This window comes from Lissotriton vulgaris, chromosome 6, assembly GCF_964263255.1.
Source record: "Lissotriton vulgaris chromosome 6, aLisVul1.2, whole genome shotgun sequence".
Classification (NCBI taxonomy): domain Eukaryota; kingdom Metazoa; phylum Chordata; class Amphibia; order Caudata; family Salamandridae; genus Lissotriton; species Lissotriton vulgaris.
In genome coordinates, this window is record NC_141694.1 from 28,760,998 (window position 1) to 28,780,166 (window position 19,169).

Genomic DNA, 19,169 nt, shown 5'->3' on the forward strand with positions numbered 1-19,169 from the left:
CTCATTGTATGACCTACCCTTCAGTCATGAACCCCAAAGACACCGACTCAAAATGACTGTGGTCAGTGACAAATCCGGGTAACTGTGCAAAGGACACCCAGGTGTTGAAAGAATAACTATGCCAAACACATGGTAGAAATGAGGTAACCAGTGACAGCCAGCAGGGCTGGTGGGTGGCGGGGCGTGCGCGGATGGTAGCGGGGTGTTGAATGTTGTACAGGGGTGAGGGGGGATTCGGAAGTAAAAAAACATTTTTTAAACTTGCCTTATTTCTGGGTCCTGTGTATGCTCCTGCTCTCCTGCCTCCCACTCTGACAAGAACAGGAAGCAGGCAGCCAGGCTCCCTCCCCTAAGCCAATGCAGCGTTGTGATTGGTCTGAGCACCGTGACACAGCGCTCAGTCAGGGGCTGGAGGGGTGGGCATGTTCTCCATGCAGGTTGTACTGAGCCTGCATGGCGAATAGGGAAAGTGCGCATGACTGGTTTGGGTGGCCCGAGAGGGCCGTCCAAACAGTCATTGAGCACTTAGGAGTGGGCAAACCACTCCCCCCTGCTCCGAGAGCAGAGCAGCCTTGCCCACCTGCCCGCCGCGAAGTCGCAGGACAGGAAGCATCAAATGATAATAACTTTAAGTAATTATCTTTTTATGTTTCTACCTGCTTAAAAGCAGTGGGCCGACGCTCCTCCGCCATAGCAGACGAGCCGCCCCTGGAGGTAACGGCACATACCGATTCACACCTCATGCCTGCCGTGAGCGGCAAGGTCTCCGCTGTGTGTTAGGTGGCATAACGATCTACCAGGGAATTGAGGCACTCCATGCCACTCCAATGGAGAGGTTAGGCTGTGCTTCACTGAATATTCAACAAGGATTGCTCTTGTGAAGGCAGCAGTCTGAGCAGGGAGTAGATCATTGAAGCTTTATTTTTGCTGGGGGGGTGATGTGTTTGTGTGTGGTGTGTGGGTGTGTGGTTTGCGTGATGTGTGTGTGTGGTGTGTGGTGTGTTTGTGGTGTGCGTGATGTGTGTGTATGTGGTGTGTGAGGGTGTGGTGTGTTTGTGATGTGTCTGGGTGTGGTGTGCGTGATGTGTGTGTGTTTGGTGTGTGGTGGGTTTGTGGTGTGCATAATGTGTGTGTGTGGTGTGTTTGTGATGTGTGTGTGTGGTGTGTTTGTGGTGTGCGTGATGTGTGTGTTTGGTGTGTTTGTGATGTGTGTGTGTGGTGTGTGAGGGTGTGGTGTGTTTGTGATGTGTCTGGGTGTGGTGTGTGTGATGTGTGTGTGTGTGGTGGGTTTGTGGTGTGCGTGATGTGTGTGTGGTGTGTTTGTGATGTGTGTGTGGTGTGTGAGGGTGTGGTGTGTTTGTGATGTGTCTGGGTGTGGTGTGTGGGGGTGTGTGTGTGTGGTGTGTGGAGGTGTGGTGTGTGTGGGTGTGGTGTGGTTGTGTGTGTAAAAACTGACCCAGAGGAAACCAGAGAAGAAGATGCAACACTTTAGGTAAGGAACTGGTCTGTTGCTTACTCTCCACCTGATAGAGAAAATTCTACATACACACCATGCCATTGGTGTCCAGAAGCTCGAGGGGAGATCTGTGGCCTGTCCTTCACTTATTTCGTTGAGGACGAGGAAGGTGCTCTGCCGCAGTACTGGCACGCTCCATCGGTACATGTGTTTGGGTTAGAATACTGTTGTGAGTTATGGAAAGGGCCTTCTGATGGTGAGACCTCCAGGCAAGAACTCAGGGCTACAGACAGCTTCATCGATCCCACCGTGCAGCACGCAGTGTCCTTGCCGACTATACCCACCTCACTTTCCAGCTGTCACTGCTGGCATGGTTGCTGACACACAACACAGGATACATATTGTATTTTATTAGATACCTTTGATTGGCCCTTAGTCTCCTGGGATGTAGATACGCCTGTCTACCGTACATCCTTCAGAACAGTCATGGAAAGACGCGAGATGGAGAAGCAGGCATGCGCATAACATGGAATCGCAACATTGGCGCATCATGCCTTTAGTCTGGCGGCTATCCACGCCGGGCACTGGTATGTGTCTTAGAGATGGTTTTATTCCCCTATTGGTATCAGTCACAAAATATAGAGAAGGTAGGTACAAATAGATAAGTATAAATGTACTATTCTTAGCTCCAGATCCACGTACCTTGAAGCTAGAAATATATATATCGTCAAGGTACAAATATGTGGAGTTACATATAGTAAAACTTTACTTATCAATAGAAAATGACCTTCACTATATTCTTGTCCTCGATATTTTTGAGATGGTATTCTGTCCCGCGATATTTGTGCTTCCGATATTTTGTCCGAACACCCCGCTATTGAGCAGCCACAGCTCAAGGATAGCCCAATGCTATCGACACAGTACGACAGGCCTTGGTCACGCCTTCCAGAAGACCATTGGGGAAAAGGTTGACAAACACACTCATCTTTGGCATCAGTACAATAGGACTGTAAGTTACATACTGGGCGTGGAGGAATACCTTCTAAAGGGGTGCCAGCAGGGGGCGCAGTCTAGACCATACAGGAACAGAGGTCCCTCCCAGTAGGGGCGTACTGTTAACCCAAGATTCCCGGTGTCAGCTTTTCGCCCCCAGGGTCCCTGAGACCACCTTTCGAGTATTTGCACCCATTGCCAAGGAACAAGAAGAAGTACCAAGGATGCAAATTCCGCAGGGAGCAAGTCCCGCTTTTTAATCCCTACAATTTCAAGAAAACCCTGAGGGAAATATGATCTTACAGCGATATCCTGGTCACCCAGGGCAGCAGCTTTGTTACAGGGATCGCCAATGAGACAAGGCGGAAATAAGTCAATGCCTATGGTGGACAAGTTCTTTATTTTTAAACATATTGTTTTGTTTAATGCTGTCTCTGACTAGAATCCGCGTAAATATTCAACGTCATGAGTTGCCTTCAAAGAAAGTTCAAATATATATATTTTTTTAAATTAAGTCTCATCATCCTAACCCAATAGCTTTGAAGATGACTCTAATCTGAACATTAAAGCATCTTAAAATATCTAGACACACCTGTCTGTACACAAAGTCCTCTCAGGCAACTGATTTGGCTCCTGTCAATGTGATGGTTTAAAACCCATATTTCACAGTGATGATTACATACTTGTGAAATATTCTCCATATTTCACAGGAATTGTAAAATTCCTGTGAAATATGGATTTTGTTCAATTGGATTCCTGGTACCACTCTGACCTAGCCCAAGTCCCTCTGCTAAGATATAGCCTTGCCCTTTATTTAATTCGCGTCTACTCTTTGAAGGTAAACAGAGATCAGTCTAAGTGCGATCACAGCCTATTGTGCGGCAAGAACTTCAAACGTTCTTACTTCTAGAGGCAGAGTGTGTCTTTTAAAGAAAGCAAAGGATGTTGTTGTTGTTTTAGAACCCTACTGTTGTACCTTATAATTCTCATTATTTCACTTAATCTTTTCCTTAAGCATTCAATTGTCTAAGAAAGCACAGTTTCTATGGTCACTGCAGCCATCATGTAATGTGTTCCTTTATTGCCATCTCGGGAATCTGGTGGCCTTTCCAAACCAGCTGGCCTCTTGCCTCATGGTTTATCATGTTGCCAGACCCCTCAGTGGTAAAACAGGTTGGTTCCCTGCTATGTAGCCTGCATATTTATATGGTACAAAAAAAACACACAACATGTATCATCGCTCATATAGTCTCATATTTCCAAGGAGAGGTACCAATGGATTATCAACCGCAAAGTCGAAGTGTGGAAATTGAAGAAATTGATGTACATAAACAGCGTTCATTTCCCTTTTTTCCCACTCCTCTCCCTGTAAGCACCATGAATACCGTAAGTTATTGACCGCACCACTCTGCCAGTAAGAGCCTGTACCCATATGTACATGACAGCCATTCTAGGCACCATGGCCTTTTACCCATTGGAATCCCCGGCTTCCCTCCTGCGCGTATCTTAAACCCCCTCTCTCATGCATAGACCATGAAACCTTCTCCCTCTGCGCGACCCTGCTATGAAAAGCAACCCTTCTGCTTGACCCGCGCAAACCCCCCATCTCCTCTTGAAGAGGCATCCTTCGCCTCAGCTGACATAGCCCTCCCCAGCTGCACCTGACTGCCCCCGCTCTCTCATGTACGGGTCATAAGATCTCTCTCTCTGTGCGACTCTGTCCCTGTGCACACCCTGGCTTCCTCCCTCCCCTTCTCCCTCACACGAGCAAGTCATAAACCTTCTTCTTCTGCAAGACCCTGTCCTTGGGAGTCACGGCCGCGCCTGACCAGCACCTCCTTTCCTTTCATGAATAACCCCTCTGTTAGTAAACCCTCCCTCTGCGATTGACTGTCCACACATGTCCGAGCCCATCGCCTAAGCCGGAAGATACTGTTTATTGCCCCTTATGGTATGGAGCCACTCCTCTTCAAAGAACCCACTATTGATCCTGGCTTCCCCACCCCTTGGGATACGATCAGGCGCACATATCCTAATAATCAGCGGAACACTCAGCTGCGTCATTGCCTCCCCTCTTATCAGCAGGTCAAGGGTTCCTATTGTGAACATATGTGGGGTAGGATTGACACGAGGATTATAGGGATGTCTTTTCTTTGTGTCACAATGTCCTGATTGTAATGCCAAGTGATTTGTAAGGTATAAAAGAAGATGTCTCAGCTCACTTGTTAGAGCACCTCCCGAAAGACACTGTGTTTCGTGTCCGAAATGACAGGTTCTCCTCATGAGTAATAAATCCTGTTCTTGTGATTCCTGCTCCCAGCGCCCGTCTCTTTATTTGGTAACTATTCAGAATGGGAACTAGGAGGCGACTTGCGCCAGCAGCCCGGGTATCGAGGGTAATTTGGGCTCACCTTTTACAGAAGGCCGAGTGATTTGTCAATGCCACTAGAATCGTAAAGCGAGGTGAGAAAATGTACTATTAGAAGTGTATATTCTGCAACTTGGTACTCGCTCCAAAGAAAACAGGACTCACTTGTGGAGACAATGTGAACAAATTCGCCATTTTAAAGGATTGATGTTGGGTTGAACGTGGCACACACTGGGGGAGCAGTGTGGCCTACCACACTTGACAGGACGAGAGCGGGACAGGACGAGAGCAAGGTAGGACGAGCGCAGGACAGCATGAGAGTGGGATAGGACGAGAGCGAGACAAGAAGACAGCGAGTCAGGATGAGAGCGAGACAGGACGAGAGCGAGACAGGACGAGAGCAAGACAGGACGAGAGAAAGACAGGACGAGAGCGGGACAGGACGAGAGCGAGACGGGACGAGAGCGAGGCAGAACGAGAGCAAGACAGGATGAGAGAGGGACAGGACAAAAGCGGGACAGGACGAGAGCGAGGCAGGACGAGAGCGAGACAGGTGGAGAGCAAGACAGGACGAGAGCGGGACAGGACGAGAGCAAGACAGGACGAGAGCGAGGCAGAACGAGAGCAAGACAGGATGAGAGAGTGACAGGACAAGAGCGGGACAGGACGAGAGCGGGTCAGGACAAAAGCAGGACAGGATGAGAGCGGGACAGGATGAGAGCGAGACAGGACGAGAGCGAGACAGGACGAGAGAGGGACAGGATGAGAGCGAGACAGGACGAGAGAGGGACAGGACGAGAGCGAGGCAGAATGAGAGTGAGACAGGACAAGAGCAAGACAGGACGAAAGAGGGAAAGGACAAGAGAGGTGCAGGACGAGAGCGGAACAGGATGAGAGAGGGACAGGACAAGAGCGGGACAAGATGAGAGCAAGACAGGATGAGAGAGGGACAGGACAAGAGCCAGGCAGGACAAGTGCGAGGCAGGACGAGAGCGAGGCAGGACGAGAGCGAGGCAGGACGAGAGTGAGACAGGACAAGAGCGAGGCAGAACTAGAGCAAGACAGGACGAGAGCGGGACAGGATGAGAGAGGGACAGGACGAGAGCAAGACAGGATAAGAGCGGGGCAGGACAAGAGCGGGACAGGACAAGAGCGGGACAGGACGAGAGCGAGACAGGACGAGAGCGAGACAGGACGAGAGCGAGACAGGACGAGCAAGGGACAGGATGAGAGCGAGACAGGACGAGAGAGGGACAGGACGAGAGCGAGGCAGAACGAGAGTGAGACAGGACAAGAGCAAGACAGGACGAAAGAGGGACAGGACAAGAGCGGGGCAGGACGAGAGCGGGACAGGACGAGAGCGAGACAGGACGAGAGAGGGACAGGACGAGAGAGGGACAGAACGAGAGCGGGGCAGGACGAGAGTGAGACAGGACGAGAGCGAGACAGGACGAGAGAGGGACAGGACGAGAGAGGGACAGAACGAGAGCGGGGCAGGACGAGAGCGAGACAGGACGAGAGCGAGACAGGACGAGAGAGGGACAGGACGAGAGAGGGACAGAACGAGAGCGGGGCAGGACGAGAGCGGGGCAGGACGAGAGCGAGACAGGACGAGAGCGAGACAGGACGAGAGCGAGACAGGACGAGCGAGGGACAGGATGAGAGCGACACAGGACGAGAGAGGGACAGGACGAGAGCGAGGCAGAACGAGAGTGAGACAGGACAAGAGCAATACAGGACGAAAGAGGGACAGGACAAGAGCGGGGCAGGACGAGAGCGGGACAGGATGAGAGCGAGACAGGACAAGAGAGGGACAGAACAAGAGCAAGACAGGACACGAGCAAGACAGGACAAGAGTAGGGCAGGATGAGAGCAGGACAGGATGAGAGCGAGACAGGACGAGAGCGGGACAGGACGAGAGCGGGGCAGGACGAGAGCGGGACAGGATAAGAGCGAGACAGGATGAGAGTGGGACAGGATGAGAGCAAGGCAAAATGAGAGCGGGATAGGACAAGAGCGAGACAGGACAAGAGAGGGACAGGACGAGAGTGAGACAGGATGAGAGCAAGACAAGACGAGAGCGAGACAGGATGAGAGCAAGACAGGATGAGAGCAAGACAGGACGAGAGCAAGACAGGACGAGAGCAGGGCAGGACGAGAGCGGGGCAGGACGAGAGCGGGCCAGGACGAGAGAGAGACAGAACGAGAGCAGGACAGGACGAGAGCAAGACAGGATGAGAGCAAGGCAGAGCAAGAGCAAGACAGGATGAGAGCGGGACAGGATGAGAGCAAGACAGGACGAGAGCGAGGCAGAACGAGAGCAAGACAGGATGAGAGAGGGACAGGACAAGAGCGGGACAGGACGAGAGCTGGGCAGGACGAGAGCGGGGCAGGATGAGAGCGGGACAGGATGAGAGCGAGACAGGACGAGAGAGGGACAGGATGAGAGCGAGACAGGATGAGAGAGGGACAGGACGAGAGGGAGGCAGAACGAGAGTGAGACAGGACAAGAGCGAGGCAGAACAAGAGCGAGACAGGACGAGACCAAGACAGCACGAGAGTGGGACAGGATGAGAGCGAGACAGGACGAGAGAGGAACAGGACAAGAGCGGGACAGGACAAGAGCAAGGTAGTGTGAGAGCAAGACAGGACGAGAGAGGGACAGGACAAGAGAGAGACAGGACGATAGCGAGGCAGGACAAGGGCAAGACAGGACAAGAGAGGGACAGGACGAGAGTGGGACAAGACGAGAGTGGGAACGGACGAGAGCAGGATAGGACAAGAGCGGGACAGGATGAGAGAAGGACAGGACGAGAGCGGGACAGGACGAGAGAGGGACAGGACGAGAGCGAGACAGGATGAGAAAGAGACAAGAAAAGAGCAAGACAGGACGAGACTGAGACATGATCGGAGAGTCTCACCAAAAAGACACCTACATTTCTTTTGGTGAAATTTAAGAAGTGCCCACTATTTACTCTTTATTTTCTCACATGTCAAACCCACAAACACCAAAAAAGAAGGTTTCCCAGGTGGCACAGATGTGTGCCTTGGCCCACAGCTATCCCAACCACCCCCAACTGTGTCCGAGCATGTCACAATCCATGGAAAATAATCAAAAACAGAACTGGAAGCCAAGGACACCACATTTACTAAACAACAAAAGCAAGCCAAGTGGCAAATCACATCTCTACCTGCAAACCATGGTGGGCTACGGAAACGCATTCACTTGTGTATCACAAAGAAGTGCCCTTCACATGTGTGCTCTACACGTCATTTGTCTTACAAACACTCAGACTACCAAAAACCTGAGTGAATACAGAAAGTACCCCCATTGTTTAAGGAGAGACCAAACCTCCACTTATTGACATTTATAAATAATCAAACACATTGAATAAATAACCATAGCCATGTGGTCAAGACCTAAAGGTATGTAGTAAATACTCAAAGACATGCAGTCAATAATCACAAGCACATAATCATCATCAGCGTGTCGTAAATACGCACAGCCATGTAGCTATTATTCCTGGACATGTAGTAAGTAATCAAAAGTATACCGTAAATAAGCATAGACATATGTTATATACTCACTGGTGTAGCAAATACTCCTAGACATGTAGTGAATACCTTAAGGCATGTAGTACATACGGGTAGACATTAGGGGCACACTGGTAGGCATGTAGTAAATACAGACATTTAGAACATGTTCAGACGCATGCACTACATACTCATTGGCATGTGGTAGATACTTCAAGCACATTGTGTATACTCAAATGCTTGCAGTTCATACAGATATACATTTAATAAGTACTTACAGCCATGTAGTACATACTTAAGGCATGTACATAATACATACTCACAGGCACGGGGTAAATACTTCAGGCATGTTGTGTATGCTCATAGGTTTGTAGTACATGCACATATGCATGCAATAAATACTTACAGGCATGTAGTACATACTCAAGTCAAGTAGTACATACTCAAGGCATGTAGTACATACCGATAGGCATCCAGTAAATACAGACATGTGGTGTATACTGCTATATGTGTAATAAATACTTACAGGCATGTAGTACATACTCAAGGCATGTAGTACATAGCGATAGGCATCCAGTACATACAGACGTGGTGCATTCTCCTATACGTGTCATAAATCCTTACAGGCATGTAGTTCATACCCATTAGCATGCAGGAAAAGGGGTCACTGTACCTTTTTCTTGCTACAGTAGATCTGCCATTTCTTCTCCAGCGGAAGTGCAAACATGGCTTCCCTGTTCTTGTCTGTGAGGTCCAGCTCGTCCTACATTGTGTGGGAGATAAGGGTACCTGTTACAAACCTATGCAGACAGAGTCACACACATGTGGCCACTAGAGGTGCCCAACAATAAAACAGAATCAGACCGTAATCAACAGTGCTGGCGCCCCCCTCAAGAGCAGGCAGAAGGCGCCCACCACCAATGTTTGATTAATTGCAACCTAAATAATTCATTAATAGTTTGCTGCTTCATGTCTTACAGCCCAAAGTCACTGATCCATTCTTTTACACTGATTATGCTGCCAAAGCACTACTGCTACTACCTGCTACTCCCGCACCCCCCTCCCCCCTGCCTGGCTATGTGGATCAAATTGCTTGTGTTGTTTCCAGCAGGGACCCCCCCTCCCTCCACTCCAAGGGCCCGTCTCCAGTCATCATCCCTAACCTGTTGCCCTTGCTACGGTCCTACCCCAATGAGAAAGACAGGAATGTCCTGGCTGAAGGTTTCCTGAAGGGCTTCAAGATCCCTTACCAGGGTCCCAGGGTCAGCAGGGACACTGAGAATCAGAAGTCTGTTAGGGACCTCCCTGAGATTGTAGGGAAGAAAATCTGCAAGGAAGTGTTGTTGGGGAGGGTGGCGGGCCCGTTCAGCTCTCCTCCCCTCCATGATTTTGTAGTGTCCCCATTGGGTGTGGTTCCTAAAAAGGAGCCGGGGGCCTTCAGGTTAATTCACAACCTTTCTTTCCCAGAGGGCAACTCTGTGAACTCTTGGCTAGCAGAGGGGGCTTGCTCCATTTCCTACTGTTCCCTGGACATGGCAGTTGACCTGGTTAGGAGAGCGGGGGAAGGGGCCTGGCTTGCAAAGGCAGATATTGAGGCAGCGTTCCAACTTTTGCCCGTGCACCCAGACAGTCAGCATCTTTTGGGCTTTAAATGGAAAGAGGAGTACTATTTTGACAAATGCATGCCTATGGGTTGCGCTGTTTCGTGCGCCTTCTTTGAAGCTTTTAGCACTTTTATTCAGTGGGCCCTCTCCTCGAAGTATGGTGTCACAGCTGTGTCCCATTACCTTGATGATTTCCTTTTCATTGGGAGGGAGGGCACGCAGGAATGTCAGGAGGGTCTGAATAGTTTCATTGACTTGGCGAGTCACCTGGGTGTGCCTTTGGTGCCTGGCAAGACTGAGGGTCCGGCACAGGTTCTTACTTTCCTGGGCATCGAGTTGGATACGGTAATGGGCGTGTCTAGACTTCCGGCCGAGAAAGTACAGGGCCTGAAACGGGACATTCAGGATTTGTTGGGAAGGGACAAAGCACCTCTGGGGGTCATCCAGAGTCTCCTGGGCAAATTTAACTTTGCGGCGAGAGTCATACCAGTGGGACGAGTGTTTGCTAGAAGGTTAACCAGGGCCACTGCTAAGGTCTTCAAGCATCATCATTTTGTAAAATTGTCGGCAGGCCTGAAGAAAGACCTGTTAATGTGGGCTGAATTTCTGTCAGATTTCAATGGGACTGTCATCTGCAGGTCCCCATGGGTGCACAGCCCCGAAATCAGCATGTTCACCGATGCCTCTGGGAGGGAGGGTTTCGGGGCTATCCTGGGTGATTTGTGGTGCGCGCAGGAGTGGCCAAATGCTTGGCGTAAGCGTGGGATCACTTCCAACATAACTGTTCTGGAGCTCTTCCCTATCGTAGTGTCGCTACATCTCTGGCCGGGCCCATTGTCTATTAGGAAGGTTCTTTTCTGGTCGGACAATATGGCGGTTGTACAAGCCATCAACGGTCAAACAGCTAGTTGCCAGTTGGTTCTTTGCTTACTAAGGGAGTTGGCCAGTAGGAGCCTGCGCTGCAATTTGGCATTTAGGGCTAGGCACATTGCGGGGGTCACAAATGTCGCGGCTGACGCTCTTTCTCGTTTTCAGTGGGACCGTTTCCGGGCGCCGTGCCCACAGGCGAGAAAGGAGATGACCCCCTTCGCACCAGGACTTTGGCGCATCTTGGAGTGGAGCAGGAAGCATGGGCGAATTTTGCGAATCTCGCGTTCGCGAATTTTGCGGATTTGCGAACTCGCAATCCGCAAAATCCGCGAATTCTCGTGAATTTGCGGATTTTTTTTTTTGTGTTTGCGCGGGTTTCTGCCAGTTCGCGAGGGTTTTGTACAATGTCGCAAATTGCGAACTTACCTGTCGGGTCGCAAGTTTCGCGAACTTGTTGTTTCTACGTGTCCAGCCTGTTTGGGACACTCTTCTTCATCACTGCCACTCTCTGTCACCACTGCCACTCTCTGACTACTCATGCCACCCTCTGGCCCACCCATGCCACCCTCTGTTTCATCACAGCACCCTCTGGTTGTCCAGTCAGTGTACATTATTGTGGCAACGCAAGCACACCTTCCCTGCCTCAAGTGACCTGAATTAATTTGGGGCTGATTAATGTGTCACAGAATATTTTTTTAGCTGGCACCTGCTTCCTTAGTGCTTCCTGATTAATGATCTTTTGCACTTGCTAAGTGCTTTCATTGTTGCAAAATTAGTTACAACACCTGCCCTGCCCCAACTGACAATAATGAATTAGGGGCTGATTAATGGATTTGAACTTCCAGCCTGGCTCCTGCTTGTCTCCCTTAGCTGTAATTCAGGAACTTTGTGGCATATGTGTAACTATTCTGAGGTTCAGAGCAGGGTCACATAATAGTTGCAACTGGCAACTGAACTCTGGAGGGGCCCCTCAGGAAGCACTACAGGAAATGGCTACTAATGATGAGCCTGAACTTTTGAACCTGGTAAGTAGTTTCAGTTTTGCTCGTATTTCTGCAATTTTGCACTTATTCGCGGGGCGCGAAGTTGTACTGGGAAGCCGCGAACTCACGCGAACAGTGCGAGCAAAATCCGCTGCTCGCGGATTTGCGGATTTTGCGGGAGATTCGCGAATCTCGCGGATTGCGAATTTACCGAAAATCCGCAAAATCCGCGAGCGAAACGGATTTTCCGCCCATGCTTAAGCAGGAGCTGAGAGAGTTAGGGGAGAGATCTTTAGCCCCAGGTACAAGGAGGCGCTATGGTAGTCACCTGGCCAACTTCCGCAGAGCCATTGTCGAGTTGGGTTTCGTTGCCCTACCACTGGAGGACAAAGTACAGGCCTTCGTTGTCTGGGCCAAAAAACAGGGCAAATCCCACTCCTGGGTTTGCGGGCACCTGGCTGCGATCAGTCATGACGCGAGGTTGAGAGGGGCAGGAGATCCGACCAAGTCTTTTGTAATCAGGGCAGCATTGAAAGGGTGGGCTCGGGAAGAACCAAAGATCCCTGACAACAGGTCCCCCATCGAGTTCCCCACGCTGCAGGCCATGTTGGCGGTCCTGCAGTCGGTGGTGCACTCGCATTACGAGGCTTCTCTCTTTTCTGCGGCTTTCAGTTTGGCGTTTTTCGGGGCATTTCGGAGCAGTGAGTTAGTGGCACGCTCCAAGGCAGATATGTCGAGGGACGCTTTATGGGTGGCGGACATAAGTATTAAGGAGGGTCTGTCTATCACGCTTAGACGGTCCAAGACCGACCAGGCTGGAAAAGGGTCAGTTATCCTGCTGGCCCCCCTGGGGGACCCTCGCTTCTGCCCGGTGTATGCCTTACAGTCTTACCTTGCGCTGCGCCCTGCGGCACAAGGTTATCTTCTTATCCACTCTGATCTCAGCCCCTTGACCAAATTCCAGATGGATAAAATAATGTTAGCATTCCTGGATAGAGCTGGTTTGTTGAAGCAGGGGAAAAGGTACTCCAGCCATTCATTCCGTATCGGGGCGGCCACGTCCGCTTTTAAAGCAGGCATGCAGCCACACACGGTTCAAAAAGTGGGGCGTTGGGAGTCTCCCAGTTATAAACGTTACATTCGCCCATGATTAGGGTATCCCTGCCTGTCCATATTGTTGTATATATGTTTGCTGTGTTCCTTTTAGGCTTTTATACTCCTTTGCAATTTATTTGTGCACTCTTGATCAATAAACATTTCAGAATGTATTGTGTCTTTTTCTTTGACAGGGTCAAGAGTGTGGGTCTTGGGGCATTCCACAGTCGCCAGGTTGGGCCGGTGGGCAGCTATCAGGAACTGGACGCAGGGCTTCAGGAACATTGACTGTGTTTGGCGGGGTTTTCCTAGCATGCACTGGAACAGCTTGTTGCACAGGTTGCGGGAAGCCCTCGCTACGACAGGGCCTCCACCTCATCACTTGGTAATTCACCTAGGTGGTAATGACCTGACGAATTTGGGGAGATCTACCTTACTGCAGAAAATGAAGGGTGATATAGGGGTCCTCTGCGGGCTCATGCGTGAGTGTGAGATTTGGTGGTCTGAAATCGTGCCACGAAGAATTTGGTGGGGCGCAAAGTCGTGTCAAGCAATTGAAAGGTCCAGGAAGAGAATCAACAGCGCCATGAAAAAATGCACTCAACGGAGGGGCCTGGGTTTCATCAAGCATGAAATGATTCAAGACAAGATCAAGGGTTATTATGAGGCGGATGGTGTTCATCTCACGCCTGTTGGCTTAGACCTGTTCCTCCTCGATTTAAAAGAAGCACTTTTGAGCAAAGGTTGCAGGTAGTAGTGGTAGCATTGGTGGGGGGCCCGTGCGGCGGCGGGGACCACCGCACAGGCTGTGGCGGAGTTACTGGGCGATCCGGAAGAAGAGAGGTGCAAACACTGTATTTCAGCGGGCACATAGGGGTGCCAGAGCCTAACCTCGAACCTCATGGGAGGTCCAGGAACTCGTGTCGGCGCCCCAGTAGTCCTTCGGGCGGTTGTGGGCCTGTGCAACCGGGGGTTTGCCTAGACACGCCCCGCAAGGGGCGTGAGTAGTGTGATTATCATAATTGTGCAGCAGTTGGGTGGTTCGCCACTGTGCTGATTGGCTCAACAGGCGGGCAGGTGGCGAGAATGCGGCCTGCCCTTGGATCGCCCGTAAGATAACCCACCATCATTACATATGTTGTATGTAAGAAACCTGCAGCAACTTTTCCCAATCTTAACACTTGTGTCTGTGTGTTATTTGCGGGTTTTGGTATATTGGGGCGGGGGTTCTTGTGGCCCTGATGTGACTAATTGCACTGGGGACTCAAAAACCTCCATCTGGGTTGAAGAGATGAGCTGCCAAGCTGAGGTTTACTGTTCCAGAAGGTGGCTGGGATGGAGAAGGGAGTTTAATAGTTACAGGGGACAAGGTTCCTTCAGAGGAGCACACTCGGCACTCTCATCTGAATAACTTGCTTGATTTAGAGCTTTCTGCCACAGCTCTGCAGGCCTAGAACTGCAAACAACCTGTGTTCATATTGTAACAGTGCTGATATTACGAACCTACTAAGGATGAAAGGCAGAGATCAGGTTTTATACCTGTAATCAGCACTCAGACAAAGGCAGGACAGGCCATAGCGGGCACCGGGCAATCCCCAGGTTCGCCGCAAGGGTGGGGGCCGGTTTGGGGCCCCTGGGGGCCGTTTTTGTTACAGAACCGTTTTTTAAATCGGCCCTGTAACAAAATCGGCCGAAAACCGGCCCTGGTAAAGAGCTCGGCGGCATCCACATCCGGGGGGCGAGCACTTTGTCAGGGCCGGTTATGGTCCCCAGTCCGGCCCTGGACAAAGGTCTCAGCAGTAAGTGCTTAATTTGTCAGCTATCAGATCACGTGCGCTGACGTACAGAACAAGGGGAGACGCAAATGTGCATGACCAGTGCCACGGGAGTGAAGTGTTCCCGGGCAGCGGTGGCGCCTGCATTTGTTGGGTGCAAGGGTCTGCTAGGGGCGACCTCTTGCAAAAATCGTACTGCTGTGTTTAAGGAGGCGTTATATGACCAAAGGGAAGCCGTCAGAAAATCAATCCAAAAACTAGGAAAAGGCATATAGAAACTTCCCTAAACACCAACAAACCAAATATCAGTCAGGAACTGGACAAACACAACACTAAAGGCCAACATACCCCAATACCAGTCAAGAACTGGTCAATCAACACATTGGAGACCAGCATACCCCAAGACCAGTCAGGAACACCAGCAACAACAGGCTGAGTGTAGACCAACAAACCTCAAGCCAGCTAAGAACAAAAGCAATAACAGGCTGAAGACCAACTTATCGAAAGACCAGACAGAAACAATAGCTACAACAGGTTGAAGAACAACAAACGTCAAGACCAGCAAGGAACAGAAGCCACAACAGGTTGAAGTCCAAAAAACCTCAAGACAATCCAGGAACAGGAGCAACAGCAGGCAGAAGACCAACAAACATCAAGTCCAGCTAGGAGAAGCTGAAGGCCAACAAACCTCAAGAGTAGCCAGGAACAGAAACAACAATGGGCTGAAGACCAACAAACCTCAAAACCAGCTAGGAACAGGAGCAACAACAGGTTGAATGCCAACAAATGTCAAGACCAGCCAGGAACAGGAGCAACAACAGAAATTAGACCAACAAAACCCAATATCAACCAGGAACAGAAGCAACAACAGGCTGAAGACCAACAGACAAGAGCCTGAGAGGAGCTAGGCCTGAGATTTCGAAGGACAGGAACAAGGATCCATAGAAAAAAATAGGACCAAAAAGTCAAGGGGAGGGATGTAGAATGTGCTGGCAAAAAGGAAACAGGAAGGGATGTCAATTCCAATTTTTTTCTCTTGTACGCACAAATGAAGAAAGCACAGATGCCATCTTGATTTGGGGCAGATAGATGCTCCTCAGTTGTAGTCGCCGTCTTTAACAAGCATTTGCAATGCAATAGGTCTCGCATTACTGATAGTTTGAGGTATTGGTGTTGCAAATAATAATGCAATGCCAATAGCTCATACTTTCAGGTGACCTAGTGCATTGCAAATGCTTGCGTAGTGAGCCAGGAACTAGCATTGTATGCCTCAGTGCAGTATTGCAAGCTGTTCCTAAAGGTCCCTAGTAAGCAAGACACCAGAATTGTATGTCTCAGTGCAGTACCACAAGCTGCCCCTAGAGGTCCCTAGTGAGCAAGGCACAAGAACTGCATGTCTAGGTGCAGTACCACAAGCTGCTCCTAGAGGTCCCTAGTGAGAAAGGCACCAGCACTGTGGACCTCTTTTGGTCACATATGGTACTGCACCCTGCACCATGCACCATGTCTAGGTGCAGTACCACAAGCTGCTCCTAGAGGTCCCTAGTGAGAAAGGCACCAGCACTGTGGACCTCTTTTGGTCACATATGGTACTGCACCCTGCAGAAGGTATTGTAAATCCACCCTACCCATAATGCATTGCATGCAAAACAGTACTACGAGTACATTCAAATAGCTATGTACATATATACAATTAGTAGCATTGAAATGTGACAAAAGAATGATTACATTCATTTCGGATTAGGTTTTACTCTGTGTTGAGCTGATGGAGGGAAATTTATAGACGATCTCAAATAAATGTGAGACGTTTTAGTGAGTGAAGTTACCACTGCCAGCCTAATTTAGGACCAAGTGTGTGTCCTGCCTGAAGCCTTTTAAGAAAGTAGTGCCTTGCGGCTGTAATTAAAACTTAGGGAGTAACAACACATGTAATAGGGGGTGTCCTCATTCAAGGTTACAAGAAGAGACAAAGCGGTACTAAGGAGGGACTACTAATCCTATTGACCAATGAAAAGCTATCATTTACAAAGGACCGGAGCCAATTAAAAAGATAAGTGGGAGAAGCTTTATACCCATATCCTGAATACAGCATGTCTTGAAGAGACAGCGCAAGCGCTGCCTAGGCGAGACCCAAAAAGGGAAAGACACAATCGACCAACTTTAGGCCCCTGGAGACACCAAGAACTTGTGAAATAATTCACGTTCGCGTCCTGAAGTACACTGTAGGGTTCAGACAAGCACCCAACCCCACACTTAAATACTGCATCTCCCACCGAGGGAACCCAGCCGCCAGACGGCAGGAGGGAAAGCACAGCGTCCCCCGGGGGATCCCCGGAGAGATGCGGACACTTCCCCCACAATTAGTCACATAATATGAACAAAGTAGAAAAATGATTATTCTTTGTTATAAAATGTGTTGTTTCACAGTTGGCAGGAATCCAAAATGTGTCGAATCTTTACACCCAAGTGATGGAGAAGGACCGCTCATTTGAACAGGGATGATTTTTAAAAAAAAGTAATAAACGCGGAATAGTTCTGATAGTTTGACGTTACAAAACTGCAATTTTTCCTGTTCCTGTTCTGTGGGGTTGTATATATCGTGAGGAAAGGGGGACTCCCAGCAGCCTGATTGCGTGAACAGAGAATACATCGGTCATCCAACTCTGGCAGACGGGTTTGTGGGTCACATAAGCTTTATCTGGTAGTGCATAATATTTTCAGTAGTGTTTGATATCGTTGTATTTCTTAACCCACTGCATCTGGTTTGTCTGTCACGGTAGCTTGGTAGTAATGCCACACTAAGTGCTGTATACGGTGCCTTCAGTGGCATAATATGCAACATAATTTGAATTTTCATACTGCATTATTGAATGAGCCCTCCGGTCAAACGGGGTCCTGCGTTTTCGCATAATTCTGGTAATAACAAAATGTAAGACATATCATTGGTTCTAGAGTAAAATCTCCTCACGGTAGAGCAGGCAGTGCTGACTCAGCCTTTCAACTTTTAGAGAATGAAGAAAGGAGTATCTTTGAGTTACATATTAATAACATGTAGTCTATAACCTAGAGACACTTTGGGTGTATGTTTGTGGTATGTGATAGTCACCTTCACTAAAGCGGAGTGGAGTGGTGTGGCTCACTGGTTAGAGGAGGCAGGCCCGAAAGCAGAGGACGGCCCGGGACCAGGGTTCAATTCCCGACGCGGCAGGGTCGTGGACCAGGGTCAGCGGACTCGATAATTCTCGCCTCGGGGCCTACTCTAACCAGGGATCACACTCGGCAACTCTGGGCATTAGCTTGCCTCATCTCCACAACGGCCCCCCACAAATGCCGGGGATGCCTGGTTTCACCTTGGAGATACCCAGCAGGAAACATCTCACAGGGAAAGCCAGGACGGGTTCCCCAGCGGTCTATAGCGCCAGGACGCCTCCGGGTAGCAGTGCGCTTTACAAGACACACACATTTACATTTACACATAAAGCATTTATTTTATAGAGCAGGCAGCGCCCTGACTCTGCACGAGGCGCTACTGGGAAAAGGGTGGGTACAGTCGCTTGGCCAGGCCCCGACAGATGGATTTGAGCAGAGGTCGGGTGACGTCCCGAAAAGAGTCCGATGCTTTTCTGAAATCCATTCTGCCAGGGTCCAGTCGCACTCGCAGGTGAGATGAGGCGCGGGGCATTCTGGGGTCATTACAAGGATATGGGGTGGGGGCTTCAACCCGCTGTCTCTCATCTAAATGGAGTCTGCGGCCACTCTCTGCGGAGCTTCAGACGAGACATATCAGCCTGTTAGTCTCTGCAGAAAGGATTCATCAAAGGTCTCTCATGCCCCATGCGCGAGGCCGTCTATAAATAGCGCCCACTACGGGGAGAGAGAGCCTCATTGCCCCTGACAGCTGTCGCAAACTGTCTGGATGATTTTCTGGAAGGGCCCACTGGGTTTGATGAGCTGTAAAGCACGTTATGAATGAGTGACGTACACTGGCACGTGTACGTGCATACCTGCGAAGCTGCCAATAACTCACAGACAGGAACTAAGGGATGTGCAATGATGTGCCCAGGATCACAGTAGTGAGTCCCGAAGGCACGCTGGGATGCCATGCCTCATGCTCTCCAAACCAGATACCAAACCACGCCATCTTCCTAATCATATATTCTTTTATATGCTTCAAAGCACCTCACATGTTTGTTTTATGCACATTATTAACCGGTTATAATGTGTACGTAGGAGAAGCAACCGTGCTGGGACTAGGACCACTGATTCTCAAGATGTCACATTGGCACTCCTCATCTGAAGCTTTAGGCATCTGCTCTACCTCAGGAGCTACAAAAGCGGCCACAAACACTCAGTATATGTATTTATGCGTTATTTATATAGCGCTCGAATCCTGGGGTGTGCAGAAAGGCGCAGGTGCCTTCCACCAGACTTGATGTGATCAAAAAAGCAGCTTTCGGAAGAATACAGAGAGGGGCTGAGGCTCTGCTCAGT

At 49.8% G+C, this 19,169-nt stretch overlaps 1 protein-coding gene across 2 annotated transcripts in view; it reads right to left on the reverse strand.

Annotated features, from left to right (window-relative positions):
• The window catches only part of DAAM2 (dishevelled associated activator of morphogenesis 2), a 683,417-nt gene that overhangs the window by 409,191 nt on the left and 255,057 nt on the right, over positions 1–19,169 (reverse strand). For both annotated transcript variants that reach the window (XM_086925887.1, XM_086925886.1), the window contains exon 3: positions 9,025–9,114. In XM_086925887.1, coding sequence (XP_086782013.1) covers positions 9,025–9,114 — 90 coding nt within the window. The remainder of the gene's footprint in view (positions 1–9,024; positions 9,115–19,169) is intronic.